Source organism: Candida jiufengensis (assembly GCF_024610255.1).
Source record: "Candida jiufengensis strain CBS 10846 chromosome Unknown scaffold1, whole genome shotgun sequence".
Classification (NCBI taxonomy): Eukaryota; Fungi; Ascomycota; class Pichiomycetes; order Serinales; family Debaryomycetaceae; genus Lodderomyces; species Lodderomyces jiufengensis.
The window spans coordinates 2034543-2050907 of record NW_026261562.1 but is presented as its reverse complement, the minus strand read 5'-3'; the positions used below and the strand labels follow the sequence as shown (position 1 = coordinate 2050907).

At 25.0% G+C, this 16365-nt stretch overlaps 6 protein-coding genes across 6 annotated transcripts; 1 reads left to right on the top strand and 5 right to left on the bottom strand. All coding sequences in view use genetic code 12, as the record gives it.

Annotated features, from left to right (window-relative positions):
* Positions 1-149: 149 nt before the first annotated feature.
* CDC42 (Rho family GTPase) lies at positions 150-725 on the top strand (the record flags this gene model as incomplete). Its single annotated transcript, XM_051765363.1, has 1 exon — positions 150-725. The coding sequence occupies one exon, from the start codon at positions 150-152 to the stop codon at positions 723-725; it is 576 nt and encodes a 191-aa protein (XP_051618684.1).
* A 406-nt stretch (positions 726-1131) lies between these two features.
* Positions 1132-2937, bottom strand: KGF54_004641 (uncharacterized protein; the record flags this gene model as incomplete). The annotated part of the gene is made up of 1 exon (XM_051765362.1): positions 1132-2937. One exon carries the CDS (start codon positions 2935-2937, stop codon positions 1132-1134), a length of 1806 nt encoding a protein of 601 aa, XP_051618683.1.
* Positions 2938-5701: 2764 nt separating this feature from the next.
* Positions 5702-8029, bottom strand: CBK1 (serine/threonine protein kinase; the record flags this gene model as incomplete). Its single annotated transcript, XM_051765361.1, has 1 exon — positions 5702-8029. The coding sequence occupies one exon, from the start codon at positions 8027-8029 to the stop codon at positions 5702-5704; it is 2328 nt and encodes a 775-aa protein (XP_051618682.1).
* A 590-nt stretch (positions 8030-8619) lies between these two features.
* RPL42 (60S ribosomal protein eL42) lies at positions 8620-9294 on the bottom strand (the record flags this gene model as incomplete). The annotated part of the gene is made up of 2 exons (XM_051765359.1): positions 8620-8936; positions 9291-9294. The coding sequence occupies 2 exons, from the start codon at positions 9292-9294 to the stop codon at positions 8620-8622; spliced, it is 321 nt and encodes a 106-aa protein (XP_051618681.1).
* Positions 9295-10659: 1365 nt separating this feature from the next.
* On the bottom strand, positions 10660-11802 carry KGF54_004638 (uncharacterized protein; the record flags this gene model as incomplete). The annotated part of the gene is made up of 1 exon (XM_051765358.1): positions 10660-11802. The coding sequence occupies one exon, from the start codon at positions 11800-11802 to the stop codon at positions 10660-10662; it is 1143 nt and encodes a 380-aa protein (XP_051618680.1).
* A 589-nt stretch (positions 11803-12391) lies between these two features.
* KGF54_004637 (uncharacterized protein) lies at positions 12392-14152 on the bottom strand (the record flags this gene model as incomplete). The annotated part of the gene is made up of 1 exon (XM_051765357.1): positions 12392-14152. One exon carries the CDS (start codon positions 14150-14152, stop codon positions 12392-12394), a length of 1761 nt encoding a protein of 586 aa, XP_051618679.1.
* Positions 14153-16365: the final 2213 nt, after the last annotated feature.

Below are 16365 nucleotides of genomic sequence, written 5' to 3'. Positions count from 1 at the left end.
ATACTTTAAGTCATATAATATAGTAAATTCAAGTCAATAATATAACTATAAATAATATCATAAACTTGAATTCACAAAATTCATATCATTAATTATTCAATAAAAAATTTTCATATACTCAAATATAGAATTCTAAATATATTTAAAAAATGCAGACAATAAAATGTGTAGTAGTTGGAGATGGTGCGGTTGGTAAAACATGTTTATTAATATCATATACAACTTCAAAATTCCCAGCTGATTATGTTCCAACAGTTTTTGATAATTATGCAGTAACAGTAATGATTGGTGATGAACCATTTACATTAGGATTATTTGATACAGCAGGACAAGAAGATTATGATAGATTAAGACCATTATCATATCCATCAACTGATGTATTTTTAGTTTGTTTTTCAGTTATATCACCAGCAAGTTTTGAAAATGTTAAAGAAAAATGGTTTCCAGAAGTACATCATCATTGTCCAGGAGTACCATGTTTAATTGTTGGTACACAAACAGATTTAAGAAATGATGATGTTATATTACAAAGATTACAAAGACAAAAATTATCACCAATTACTCAAGAACAAGGTGAAAAATTAGCAAAAGAATTAAGAGCTGTTAAATATGTTGAATGTTCTGCTTTAACTCAAAGAGGTTTAAAAACTGTATTTGATGAAGCTATTGTAGCAGCTTTAGAACCTCCTGTTATTAAAAAATCTAAAAAATGTGTAATTTTATAAATTATATATTAATTCAATCATTATAAAATTTATATTAATAAATAAATAAATAAATAAATAAATGAAAAAAAAAGAAAAAACTTGAAAATTCGATTTCTTTTCATCTATGTTACATTTTTTAATGAAACATACGATTTTATACTAGATCACAAAAATTGAATTTTGAACCCTTCAAGCTCTACCCTATTTTGCAACCACTAAACATTTATTTTGTCTCAGTATAATCAAATAGTTTCAATATTTAGTATTAAATAGTATTTATTATACTATATAGGTATATATTTAGAAATAAATTAATTAAAATTAAAAATTAGGTATTAAAAAGTTTTAGGTTAAAAGAAAAAGCAAATAAAACGAATAACGAGTAAAATAAAAATCAACTTAATGGGGGGAAAAAAACAACACTTTAAACAACTTCAGTTGGTGAACATTTGTTTTTTAACCAATCTTTAAAAGCAAATAAGACCATCATATAACCCATGAATAAAGTAATAAAACCTAAAGTAACATTTAATGTAAACATTGAAGTTAATCCATAATATTCAAAACTTAAAATTATTGGATCAGTACTTTCCATAAAAATTGAACCACCACATAATAAACAAAAGGATACAATTAATTCTGTAATTGGTCTATTTGGTCTTGTTAAATCTTTTTGAGAATTATTTGAACTTAATAACATTAAAATATAAGTTAGAAAACGAAATGCACAACCCATAATAAATAAATTACCCCATTGAACATGTATTTCTGTTGATAATTCAGAAGCTTGTTGATGTTTTGACATTAATAAACCTGTCCAATATATAGTTAAAATTGGGAATGGATTTGGTGAATAACCTGGAGATGCTTTAATAATTTCTTGTTGATGATGTTGATCATTTTCATTAATTATAGCTAATTTTTCATAATTAACTTTTGCTTGTTCATATCTCCAATCTTGTAATTTTAATTCTGTGATAACTCCACATAATCCACAACCAATGAAAATAAAAGCTATTGAAACATGTTGTAAATCTTTAGGTGACCATTCTCCACCAGAATTAGATAAATGTTCCAAAAAAATATTTGTAGAACCATAAAATAAAATTAATGAACTTTCAATCATTTCCATTGTCCATAATCCTTTATTTTGGAATTTTTGCCAATAATTCATTGTTTCATCATTTGTAATAAATTTATAATTCCATGCCCATCCTTTATTTTTTAATGCACCTGAATATCTTGCTAATGATAACATACCATATGCAAAGAAAACTCCACCTTTTATGAAATGAGCTAATAAATTAAATACAGTTTGACCTTTCCCATATAAACAAAATGTTGCAACTGCTGTTGGAACTAATACAAGGAAATAAAAGAAATGACCCCAATTCAATAAATTAAATGCAATTTTAACAATGAGAAATATTTTAGAATTAGATAACCATTCTCTTAATTTATTTACTTTTAAAGTATTTTGTAACTTTGATAATTTTGATTCTTCTTTATTAAAAACTTTTTCATAATTTAATGGAGTTGAATCAATCAGTGATGATTCATCATCATCAGATGAACTTATTGAAGTAGATAAATTAAAATATTTATTACCTGAATGTAATGAAGTTGATTTTGAAGATTCTAAATTTTTAAAAAAAGCTAAAATTAATTGCAAAATTGTTGACACGAATACAATAATTATCATTTTATTATAAGCATTTCCTGGATAAAGATTTGGTATTGAATTTATAAAAATTAAATAATTAAAAATTGAAAATATTAAACAACTTGAATGAATAATTAATGAAATTAAATAAGTTTTTGATAAATTTAAATTATTAAAAATCAAAGTAATTGGATATAATATGAATATCGAAATTAATCCAAATATTATATGTAAATATAAAGAAGAACGATGATTTGTTTTAACATTAAAATAAGTTGTAGTATTATAATTTTCCCAAAATAATTTTTCTTCAGGTAAAAGATGAGTTTGTAAAATTGGTAAACCATGTTGATGTTTCATAACATGAGGTGTTGGTTCTAATGATGAAATTGTAGAATCAATTGAATCAATTGAATTAGTTGTTTCATCAGCTGAATCGTGGTTATGAGAATGTGAATTAGAATGTAAAGATTCAATTGATCCATCTTCTTCCATATTATCCATATCCATATTCATCGCTATTGTTGCTGTTGCAAAGCAAAATAGTAGTATATTTGTTACTTTCATTTTTGAATTCTATAATGTCAGTTAATTTTCAAAATGATTCTATTATATTGATTGAATATTTAATAATCTCTAATAATTAAAGATTGAATAATATATGAATATATATATATTAATAAATGATAATCAAATACTAATTGATCTCTATAATTATTAATATATCTTTGAAATAAAAGAATATTATATAAATTTGGTTGTAAATAAAAAAATAAAAATTTTGATAATAAATTTATTCTTATTAATAATAATTTATAATAATAATTAATATACTAGACTATACAATATATATATATATATTCTCTATATAATAATTAGAAACAATATTACTAAATAATTACATGACCATATATATTACTTTAAATTGTATTAATATTATTAAAAATCCATTTATATCCGTAATATTTTGAAATTTATATTCTAAATTTAAATCTAATTATTAATTTATATTTACTACTTAATTATAAAAATATTTCATATTATAAAATTATTATTTATAATGAAAATATTCTCATCTGTTCTTTGTTCCTTTATTCTTTTAATATATTTTTAATATAATATACATAATATATTATTAATATTAATATATGATACAGATAAAGTATATGTATAATCGATTAATTGTATTATATTATTACTATTAATATAAAAGATCATCTACTAATTATATCTAATTAATTACGTCAAAAAAAAACAAAAAAACAGTAATTTAAAAGAAAGTGTAACAAAATCTTATAAACTTTCCTTGACAGATGTCTTTAAAAGATTTTGTTAATCATTAATTCTTCCTCGAGAAACTACAACATAAGTAATTGTAAATTACATTTTGGTCGAAATTATTTTGAATTTCACTTCAATCATCTCAAATTAGTAAATCTCAAATATTTGGAATTTCTTTTATTGTTTCAATATTAATATAAAATATTTAACGCAATTAATTTAAATAACTTTAAATTTAAAGTTGTAGTACAAAATTATATTTTGATCAGAACTTATAGCTACCAAATACTTTACGAGCAATTTTTTATATATCTCAACTAAAAGCAAGTTTACATTTAAAGTAAAACTAGACTAGACCTAATAGAATCAATGGTTAAATTCTTTGAAAAATCATACCATTACAAGAATTTTAAATCTTGCTTTTAATTATACTAAATTACCAGTTCTGACAGAATTTTTGCTAAAATGTAACTTAGAAATTACAAATTACTTGCCTAATTTGTATTAGTAATTAGTCAGTTTTTGTACCAACTTCATTAATTGACAACATGAAATTAAAATTATTTTCGTAATAAAACTTTAATTTTTCAGTCTATTTGTAATTAATGAAATTCTTCTTTTAGTACCGAAGATATGGATATTTAGTTTTATTTTAAACCTAATTACTTGCATCTTTCTTATTGTAAGACAAATATCGTCAATTTCACTCTCATTAATCCAGACTTACTTTTATAATATAATGATATCATTATTAATATCATTATTATACCAAGCAATATACTAGAATAATTTCAGCAACACTATCGAAACATTTCTCAATTGTTTGCTATCTGGCTAATATGGATCTCGACCAAATGGGTTGGAACAAATCTTAGATTTCTTCGATTAGGTCCGAATTTTTTCTTATTTTTCCTTCGGGAGTCATTTAATTTTAAATTTAAAGTTGCATATAATTGTTACAAAAAATTTGAGATTTGCATACGGATTTCACGGAATTTTTTTTTTTCATTTTCTCACTGTTTATGAATAGAAATTCAAAATGGTTTCAGACTGCAACAATTAAATACCCAAATTTGGTAAATTAGCCTTGTTCTGTTATGATATTTTTCTGTTTATCTTCAAAGTTCAGTGGACCATACCACTTTAAAAAAGGAGAAATTACTAAGTTGATAAAAAATTAGGAGTTACAAAACTGAAAGCCGCTTAAGAGACTTTTACGAATTTTCAATTTGTTACTAAATAAGAATATGGTTCCAATGTAAATTTATAAATAGACAAAGAATGTTATAGTTCTTGAAAAATTGCTCAATTATAAAGTGATGTTGTAGATCAGAAACATATTTGAACTTTTAGCTTCCAAAATGCTTTATCAACCACATTGTTACGAATAAACTGTATTGTCATTTACAAAGCTCATGAAGGTCTCTACAGACACAGTTTTTGTTTTTTTAAAATGCTTTACTGCTTGAAGTTAAACCATAGAGCCATTCAAAAAGTTGGACTAATTAAAGACAATAGGAAAAAGATGTTGTTACTGAAATAAGTATCATGATTCCGCATGTACTCAAATAAACCTCTCTTATAAAATTTTATAACCGATTTGGATTTTGCGTAATTATGCAACTTTTGTTAAATGCTTTTGCTTTAAAAAAAAACTCACTTAACTAAAAACCGATTTATGTCAATCAATTCTATAAAGCGTACATATTAAGTTATTGCATGATTCATGTCCTAATCAGGCCATATCTACGTAAATTACATAATCACGATTTATAAGTTCATGATTGAAAAATTATATTTTTAAATCGTTTCTTTCTCAGTAAAGCTAATCTTGATTGATTTTCCTTCCTAGTTGAAAGTGGGTGTTATCAATTTCGATGCAGCTGTAATCATTTGATTCATTTAAGTTCATTGCTCGCAACATGTCTTAAGTTCATAGATTGTAAATGCAATCAAAATCTAATTAAGAAAAGGTGGAACCACTTCAAAAGACAATTACTCTTTATTTATAATATAATCTATACAATACTATCTTAATCATCAATATTTTTTATAAAGCATTTTTTTTAGTAAGGTAATCAAATCTTGAATAAGTATAACCAATAAATGGTAAATCTTCTTTTGGATTTTTTCTACCACCATTTTTAGCATCTAATTCTCTTTGTTCCATTGCTTTTATTAATACTGGATTTTCAGGAATATTTTCTAATTCATCAGTTGGGAAAAATCTTGTATCAGTAATAGATCTTAATTTTGGTATAAATGGTGCATCAACTTTTCTAATAGTTTCCCAATCAACACCTCGAAAAAAAGGATGAGTTTTAATTTCTTCTGCTCCTCCATATCTACCTAATCTTTGATCTGATGATGTTAATAATTTTTTAATTAAATCTTCTGCTTCTGGAGATAAATGTACATCATCTGGAATTTGTAAAGTTTCTTGCCAATTTATAATTTTTCTATAAGTTTCATGTGGTGATTCTGCACAAAATGGTGGCCAACCAACTAAACATTCAAACATAATTGCTCCTAAAGACCACCAATCACATTCTTGTCCATATCCTTGATGTACAAAGATTTCTGGTGCTATATAATCTGGTGTTCCTACTGTTGAATAAGCCATTAATCTTCTTGATTTTCTCCATGTTTGCATTTGTTGTCTATTTGACATTGTTAAATGAATTGCATCAACCATCATTGAATTTCTACCATTCATTGTATTATGACCATGACCATTAGTAGTTAATTGATTAGCTTGTAATGGATTACTTGGATTTTCTTCTAATAATTTTTTATAATAATTTGAATCATGAGTTTTATGAAAACCAGTTGATAAACCAAAATCACTTAACTTTATATGACCTCTTCTATCAATTAATATATTATCAGGTTTAATATCACGATGAATAAACCCTAATTTATGTATAGCTTCTAATGCTAAAACACATTCAGCCATATAAAACCTTGTAATATCTTCAGTAAAAATTTGCCATCTAATTAACATTGTCATTAAATCACCACCTGGTAAATATTCCATAATTAAATAAAGATATTGGGAATCTTGAAATGAATAAAATAATGAAACAACCCATGGAGAATCACTATTTGCTAAAACATCTCTTTCTGCTCTAACATGAGCTAATTGATCCTTTTTATACATTTCTGATTTTAATAAAGTTTTCATGGCATATATATGACCATTATCTTTCTTTTGAACTAATCTAACTTCTCCAAATGCACCTTTACCAATAACTTTTATAGTATCAAAATCTTCTAAACATAATTTTGTTCTTCTTAACCTCAAAAATTGAGTTTCTTTCTTGCTATAATTTTGAATATGACGGTTTTTCCTTTCTTCTGATACTCCACTACCTTCTTCAATTAATTTTTGTTCCATATTCATTCTTCTTTGATTTCTTTCAATTGCATGATTTACAGACATTGTATAAAAATTTTCCATTCTTAATTTTATAGCTTTACCACGGTCTTGAATTTCATTTGGTAATAAATGAGGCTGTCTATGAAACTCAACAAAATTTGATGGTTGTTGTTGCTGTTGTTGTTGCTGTTGTTGTGGTTGTGGTTGTTGTTGTTGTTGTTGTTGTTGTTGTTGAGGCTGAAATTGATGTGGTTGTTGAATCTGTTTTGATTGCTGTTGTTGTTGTTGCTGCTGTTGAGGTGTAGTAACTCCTCTTGAAGATGGTGGTGTCGTATAACTTTGGGCTTGCAATTGTTGCTGCTGTTGTGATATCTGTGATTGATTTTGGTATTGATGCTGTTGTTGATGCGGTATTTGAGCTGATGTAGGAGTATGTGGCGGAGGAGTTAAATCTTGATTATTTGTTAATTGAGGATTTGATATAACTGAATTATTACCACTACTAATTTCTGATAAATTTGTACTTGAGTTATTATTTAATTGAGTGAAATTATTAATTGGTGGTTGAAAATTCATTGAATCTACTGAATGAAACTGGACATTTTTATTAAATCCATTATTATTTGAATTTGTCGAATAATCAAATTGATCATTTTGTGCAAATCTAGGTGATGGAATTGAATTTTGAAGAAAACTTGATGTACTGTCTTGTGGTTGTAAATGTTGTTGATTTCTAATTGGTGAATGTTCTTCTAACAATACTGGTGGTTCTTCTATAACCTGAGTAGTATCCTCATCCATGTAACTCTCGTCAGCTATATTGTTTATAAATTGATTTGTTTGAGGTTGTTGATGATTTGGATGTTTGTATACATTTTGTTGTTGTTGTTGCTGTTGCTGGTAGTACTGTTGTTGCTGTAGTTGCTGTTGTTGTTGTTGTTGTAAGTGCTGTATATATAGCTGTTGTTTTTGCTCGTCTGTTAGTTGATCAAAATTCATGTTGACGATTTAAAATGAAACTGTTTTTTGTAAATTCAATATATGAATGATTTGTCAATAAAGGACTAAGTTATACAAAAACAATCTTGAACTTTTGGTAATTGTTGAAACGATGCAATGAATCAATCTATGAGTTTTACCATATACTTCTGAATTTAAAACTATTATAATACGTAAAGGTAAATGTCAATTTAAAAACAATATCAATATTAAAAATCTCGTTTCATAAATCAAAAAATCTTGTTTTGATTTTAAACGAATATTTTTTTTATTTCATTATTTTTTCTCGTTAATTTTTTTAACTTACAACAATAACTGTCTAAATTTTAATAATTTCAAGGCGTCATCTACTTCAAAGTAATGCGATTAAGGGCGTGCTTTATCACGCTCATTTCACGCGAATAAAATATATATTCGAAAGGGGCATTAAATAGTAATACATATTAATTTAAATAGTACAATTAATACAATATTATCTACAATTTTATCAATTTCAAAAATCGTTAATATTTTACATTAATATTTCTTTATTAAACAACTTTTATAAGTAATCAACTATAATCAATATATCAAATAAATAATTAATAACCTTAAAATTGTAAAGCTTGACCTTTTTGTTTTTTATCACCACCTAATTCGAAATGTTTACATCTTTTTAAAGATAATTGAGCTTTAGTTTTACAAACAACACATTCTAATCTTAAAACAACTTTTTTGGTAGTTTTAGCTTTTTTATGGAAAACTGGTTTAGTTTGACCACCATAACCTTTTTGTTTTCTGTCATATCTTCTTTTACCTTGAGCAAATAATGAAGCTTTACCAGCTTTGTATTGGGTTACTTTATGTTGAGTATGTTTACGACATTCTCTACCTTTACAGTAGGTTTTTCTAGTTTTTGGAACGTTCACTATATTCAAATATGTTAGTATTAAACAATCTTTCATGTTGATTCTATCAAAATTTTACTCCAAACTTATGCGATGCTTTTCGGTCCCTCTAATTTCATTTCTTCAATAAAACGATCCATGATCAACATCACATTCGATGGTTCATTACTTGTATTTTCATTTAGGTTGCCTGTAATTTATAATTTGGCTAATTTGCCTCTGGTGATACATAAATAATTTCTACCTTTTAATGTTTAATTATTCGACTCCTCGAGCTTTGAATGTTCCTAATTAAGACTGGACTTTTATTCATTCATGAGTGATCTTTATCATTTGGATAATCTTGACTAGATGTTGTTGCGTTTTGAACATACCCATTGTGTCTAATGTTATTCAATATTGAAAGCTATCAAAATGTAAAAAAATGGATTTTTCACTAAAAAATGATTTTCTTTAACTACGTTTTGTTAACTACTATGTTTTCGCACTATAATATTTTTTTTTTTCATCTCTTATGTATGTGTCACATGATAAAAATTATTACAGGTTAATAGCCCTATTTTGATGCTCAAAAGTTATTTATTTGCATTTCTAGACATTTTTTGTGACAAGCGAAGCTATCATTGGTTTTCGAATTGGTTGCAAAAAGTTTTTGAAGCATCAACAGTTTAAACTTGTAGTGAGAAATTGCATCATTATGCTCTTTTACTGAATTTGATAAGCTGTAATTAATTATGTTTGGTCAAATCAGTCAATTTACGAAGTATGCAAAATTTGATAATTAGCTTGAGTTTCACGCAATGACAAAACGAAGATAGATTGTTTGATACTGTTGAGCACCAAATTAACCTTTATTTTACAATTTGATCTAAGAATAAAAAAATAATGGACCTAACTATCTTGAGATGTTAAAAAGTATGTAAAATTTGCATTAACTCTACAACAAAACTTAATAAATAACGCATAAAACTTCACGTAGTATATTGTATCACTAACATCAGAATTAAAGTAATACCCGAATTTTAAGGTAATTTTTGAAAAAATTTGAAACAACAAATTAATGTCAAATTCATAGTTGAGTCTGTTGTATAGAATCATTTACAAGAAGTTAGAAATAACAGAAAGTTTAGCTGATAGAATTATAAAATCACAAAATTACAAAGTCTAAAACTTGCGTTTTGAAACAAAAGTTTAAATTTGCCGCTTTGATCATAGAGATTCAACAGAATAGACAATTATATTTGTTGTAAAAAAATTGTATATTTAAAAGATTAATTCTAGTTGACTATCTTAATTAAAATACAAAACTAAAATCGATACAACTTGATTTGATTTTTTTCGAAAAAAAAATTGACAAATAGAACAAATGAAACTATGTATCTAAATTAAACTTCTTGTTGAAATTATAGAATATAAAAACATTTGTTTTTGTTCACCAATAAAAAAAAAATAAAAATCAAAATCAAGCAATCAATTATATGAAAACACTTGGTATAAAAACATAAAAATTTCATCATTCATCCAAACAAACACTAACAGGAACACTAAAATAGAAAAATGTAATATAACAGATTATCATCATAAATAAAAACAATGAATGATAATTCACTTAGTGTTTAAAAAAATTGTAAAAGTTGTAAAAAAACATAAACATAAACATAAACATAAACATAAAAAGTTAACTGTTAGACCTGTAACATAAAGAATTAAATTTCATGAAGTTGGTTAACAAAATTGTAAAATTTATTGTGATTTTTGTTGTTGGTGCTGTTGTTGTGGTGGAGCTTGTTGGGTTGTTGGAAATGGTTGTTGAAATTGTTGAGGAATTGGATGAGCTTGTGGATATTGAGGGTATTGAGGATATTGAGGATACTGAGGATTTTGTGGATAAGAATGAAAATTTGGTGGTACATTATTGTTCGAATAATTTGGAAATGGCGGTGGACCACTTTGATAATGATTAAATTGCATTGGAATTGGTGGTGCAACATTTCCATTATAATATGAATAAGGCTGTTGATTTGAGTTTACTTGTCCATGAGGGGGAATATGCTGATACATTGGATTTGGTAAAGTTTGAGGTAATGGTAATGATAAATTAGTTAAATTTTTAGGAGGAGTGGTTTGTTGAGAACTTGTACTTGATGTATCACTATTTGTTGAAATTGAAGAAAATTTATTTGATAAATCAGTTAAATCATCATTATCTGAATTTTTTTGTGAATTAATTTGTTTTGGTGATGATTTAAATTTTGGTTTTGGTAACGCCAATGCAGCTGGGGATGAATGAAACGATGAACCAGCATATGAATCATCTTTTAATGTTACTGCAACTGCATTTTTATCATATTTTGATAATTTTTTTAATTTTGAATTATCATTATTATTATTGTTGTTTTTATTTCCGAAATTTGGTTTTTCACCATTTGGTAAGCTCGGTTCTATATCTATTGCTTGTTTTGCTGTTGAATTATTTGATTTTTTCTTAGAATCTTTTGATGATGAAGTACTATTGGACTTTGATCTTGTATTTGAATTTGATATGTCAAGTTCTTTATTTTTATTTCCTCTCCTTTTATTCTCTTTTCTACTACTACTACCACTATTGTTGTCATTGTAAAAATCTGGTTTCTCCCCATTCGGTAATGTTGGCAACGAAGATAATTTAATCGAACCTTTATTCTTTTTTGATGGATTATTATTATGACCAAAATTTACTGGTAAACCACTTGGAAGTAATCTTACTTCTTCATCTATATTAATTTTTGGTTGAATTTTTGAATTTGATTGTTGAGATTTTTGATTATTATTTGGTGATGATGTAAATGTATCATTCATTTCGTTTGTATGTACTTTAATTGGAATTGGTATTTCGTGAGCCATCATTTTTAATATTATGTATGATCTTAAATTTTAAAATTTGTTATTTTGAAAAATAAATTACTATATCATTAAATTATTTAAAGATTTATGATATATTGATAAATTTAATGTATGAAATATGTTATAAATATTAATGAATAAGAACCTAAAATATGCGTTATATCTATATGATATGATTTAAAGGTATCAATAATTAATTAAAATGAATGTTATTGAAATAATAATCTAGTTCAATTTATATTATTAATAATATTTTAAAAATAAGTTGTTGTTAAAATAATTAATTTGTTGTAAAAACTTGTTATGATAATTTAAATTTTAAGGATCAAAATCTCTACTCTTAGTATTATAATAATTAAATTATTAGCACTGTTGATTGTTGAACTCTCTGTCATTAATTTTTAATTTCTTTTTTTTCTGTGTAATTCTACTATTAATGGTAGTGTAAATTGTTACAAGATATAAAACCATAATTGGTAGCGTTAGTTGTTGTACACCCCTTTCAATTGATATTGAAACTTAGTTTACAATCTCTATATTTAATTTATCTATCAAAGATATATATATTTCTAAGAATTATAATTTATAAAACTTACATAATAACACAAGATTCATCATTTGAATCAGTAATTGTAGAATTATTTTTGTTATTTTCATTAGAATTGAAAGTTATTTCTTCATCATTTTCTTCAAATTGTTCATGTAATTTTTGATGATTGGAAATTGAATTTATTGATTGTTTATTTGATGATTGTAATGTAGTTATCGACTTTGTTGTTATTAATGATGAATTTGTATTTAATTTGTGAAGACTCAAATTTAATGATTTTTTCTTATTTAATTTCTTTGCAGATTTTGTTGATGCTAATGTATTGTTTGAAGTTGTTGAAGGTAATGTATTCCCATTGAAGTTATTGTTGTTAAGTTTATTTATTAACTTATTACCCCAATTGCTAGATTTTTTGTGTGACAATGATTTCTTTGGTTTTATAGATTTTGAATTGTAGTAAATTGGTTCGTCATCTATAGCTGATAATCCGAATGAATTTAAATAATCATAACTTGCATCTTCTTCCTCGTATTCATAAGAGCTTCTTTTTGGAGTTTTTACTTTTTCGTTCTCAAAAGTATAAGTGGAAACTGAATTTTTAGTATTTATAGTTGATTCTTCCAAATCATCAATGGAATAATTATCGATATCTATTTCTGAAGTGTTTTGTTCTTTATTTTCAATAGCCATTGATTCAATCTCATTTGATAAATAAGAATAATCATCCATTTGGTTTAATGATAATACTGAAGAGCCTTCTGTGTAATTTGATGGTATAGAATTTATACTTGATGTTGAATCTCTAGTTGTATTTGTTGGTTTTTCAAATACAAAACTATCTGGTGATGGTAATGGCCCAGATACTACATTCGGAGCTGATGATAAATTTAATTCATTTTTGCTTGAAGATTTTGGTGAAGATTGTGCTGATCTCTTACCATCTTTAGAAAAAGTAGTTGAACTTTTTTTTTGCTTTGGTAAAACATTTTGATTTGTTGGAGATAATGGAATTGATGGAAGATCTTTTGTTAAAGACATTGTTGATAAATCCATTGATAATTTCATATTTATGTCTTGACCATAATATGTTAAAATATTGAAGAAGTTATTTAGAAATTTTAATAATACAAATTGTGATTTGAAAAAAGAATCATATAACTCATTATCTTCATTGGTCTCATTTTTTACATTTTTATTTGATAAATATATAATTGATAAAATTATACATTCTCCCAATATTTTAAGTTTTTTAAAGTTTAAATCATAAAGTCTATTTAATAGTTTCAGTTGTTCCATAATAAAAGATTGAGGTTGTTGATTATCTTTATAACATAAATGATATATGACAACATTTAAAATTTGTAAAATTGTATCAATTTGAAAAGTTTGAGATATTTCATTATCAAATTTTAAATCTCTTTGAGATATAAATTTATTTTTGTAGTATTCTGATATGTGATGATTCAAACATGATTTAAAAATTGAATATTCTTCGGAATTATAATTAAATTTGTGTATTATTACATTTGAATCTAAATTGGAGTTAACCTTATTGAAGTTTTCACATATATTTAATGACTTCCATAATTTTTTGATAACTAATATCTCAGCCTTGGAAAACATTAAATCTAAATCAATTTTATTGAAATTTGTAGTCGATGAGGTAGTCTTAGTGGAAAGATTAGTAGTGGTTCTTGATAAAGTAGGTGATGAAGATATTGATTTTTTCGATATATTATTTGTTAATGATGAAGTATTTAAAGGTGAAAATAAATCAGAATTCAAATTTATTCTTGTTGGCATGAATTAGTTGATTTATTTATATAATGTATAATGTTGCAGGTTTATATTGTTTTAAGGTTTTTAAATTACTTTAAATTTATTTATATTTTCAATTGTTTTCAATTGTAAATCTTTGAAATTATCAATTTTAAATACAAAGGATAAGCGTATTATTAATTTATAATCTTCTAATGAGACGTGTATAATAAATTGATTTTATATGTATTTCTTTATTGTTGACAATTGAAGATATTGCTCTATGTCGAAAAAATTAAACTTTCTTTTTAGTAAAATGAAACTGAGGAAATTGATAAAGTATTTATCTGAATTCTAATCGTCAAACGTATAGAATTTTTGATTTTAACTGAGAGGTTCTTTGAATTAGATTGAAGTAAATTTTCTTAATTTTTAAGGTCGATCGTTTCTTAAACTAAAAATTTAAAGGGTCAAAAATTAGAAACCCTTTTTGTTTATTGTTTTATTTATATTAAGGTTTGTGTAATAATTTTAGACTCAGTTTTTGTGTTAAAACTTAAATTATGCATGTAATTTATTAAATTTATAAGTATAATGTTAATAATGTACATTTTAACCTACAAAAATATCATCACGTCTATAAAAGATTATAAATCTGTGAAGAATTATTAATGCATAAAAATCTCGTATCTTTTCCTCATCATAATTAATGAGCTTGCATTTTGTTATTAATTTTCGGTTTTTACTATCCACAAATTCAGAATACTCTTTTAAAAAAGCTTGATTTTGTAAAAAGTTAAAGTTAAGCTATTAACGATTTCATTTGAAATAGTGTTAGAGTCACAAAATTTCGTCTAAAACTTTATATATGAACGATTTGAACGCGTTCAACTTTATCTAGCCTCAAAGTTTAAAGATTAAAATTGATCGACTGTACTTTAAATATGTTCCATTAAATATGTTTAGGATGAACAATAAATTCCGATTATATTCTTTGTCTTAAATAATTCTTGATAATTAACACAAATTCCATAAGAAACTAAATACAAATGCTTTAAGAAAAAATTATATAGAGACGAATATGTCACAAATCAAAATTTCATTGAATTAAATTGATAAAAGTTTGAATTTTGTGCGAATTTATTAACTTAACCTTATTGTTGAAAATTCATTTGTGAATCTTCTAAACTGTGATTAATTAAAAATATAATTACGAAAGTGAACTTAACTAAAAAAATTTAGTAAATGAGTCTACTGCTCTTTTGAAGAAGTCAATCCAAATTGGTAGCCAGCCCATGAAATAAAAAAACATTTTCTGATCCAAGACTTTTATACTTAGGTTGATCCCAATAATTTGGAGGGTAAAGTGATGGGTTAATAAGTTTAAATAAAAAACGTTTTATACTGGTAAAAATTTGAATCAATATGATGTTCAAATTTCAAAATGCATAAACTAAATTGTATATAATATTTAACTTGATTAGGTTAAAATAAAATATTTTAGAACGCGTGGTTGGTACCTTAAATTGTTTCACAAAGAAACAAAGAAAAAGAAAATGTATGAAATTGTAAATCATTTCTTGTGAAATAATTAATCACATTCTATTTATTGTATTATCAAATAGCCAATTGTAACTCAAAAACACTCACACTACAATTGAAATTAGATTTGATTGAAACAATAGGTGTTTGACCTTCTCCTAGTTTATCCTATCGAAATTAAACTCTATTGTTTCTCCAATTTTAGTTTTCTATAATTAACAAATAATTATAATTCAACTAAATTTTCAACTTCCAATTCATAATTTAATTTTGTGGAAAATGTATTCATGAAATTTATAATCTCCTCTTTTTAGATATAGATTTCGAACCATTTAAATTTATTGGATAGACTTCTCCAATACATCTCTCAATCAAGTTTAAACTAAATAGAGTAATAAAATATTTTTTCTTATGATTCACCTTAGGCTAAAATATGTACATTCGCTTATAGTACGTCTAAATATTACAATTTCAACAACTTTTGTATTGAATAGAACCCTTCGACCAACTGCAAATTTAAAAGGGGTAAAGAACCCTTTTGAAAGTTTTAGAAGCTAAAATTGTTGGGAAATTTACTTGGTAACTCTGATGAAATTTAGTTGAAAAGCTCATTACATGGGAAAGTTTATTAAAAAGATACTTTAAAGGGTAAAATTAAACACATTATTTCTAAATTGTGACCGCCCCAGATATCATTGTACTAAACAACTTTTCAA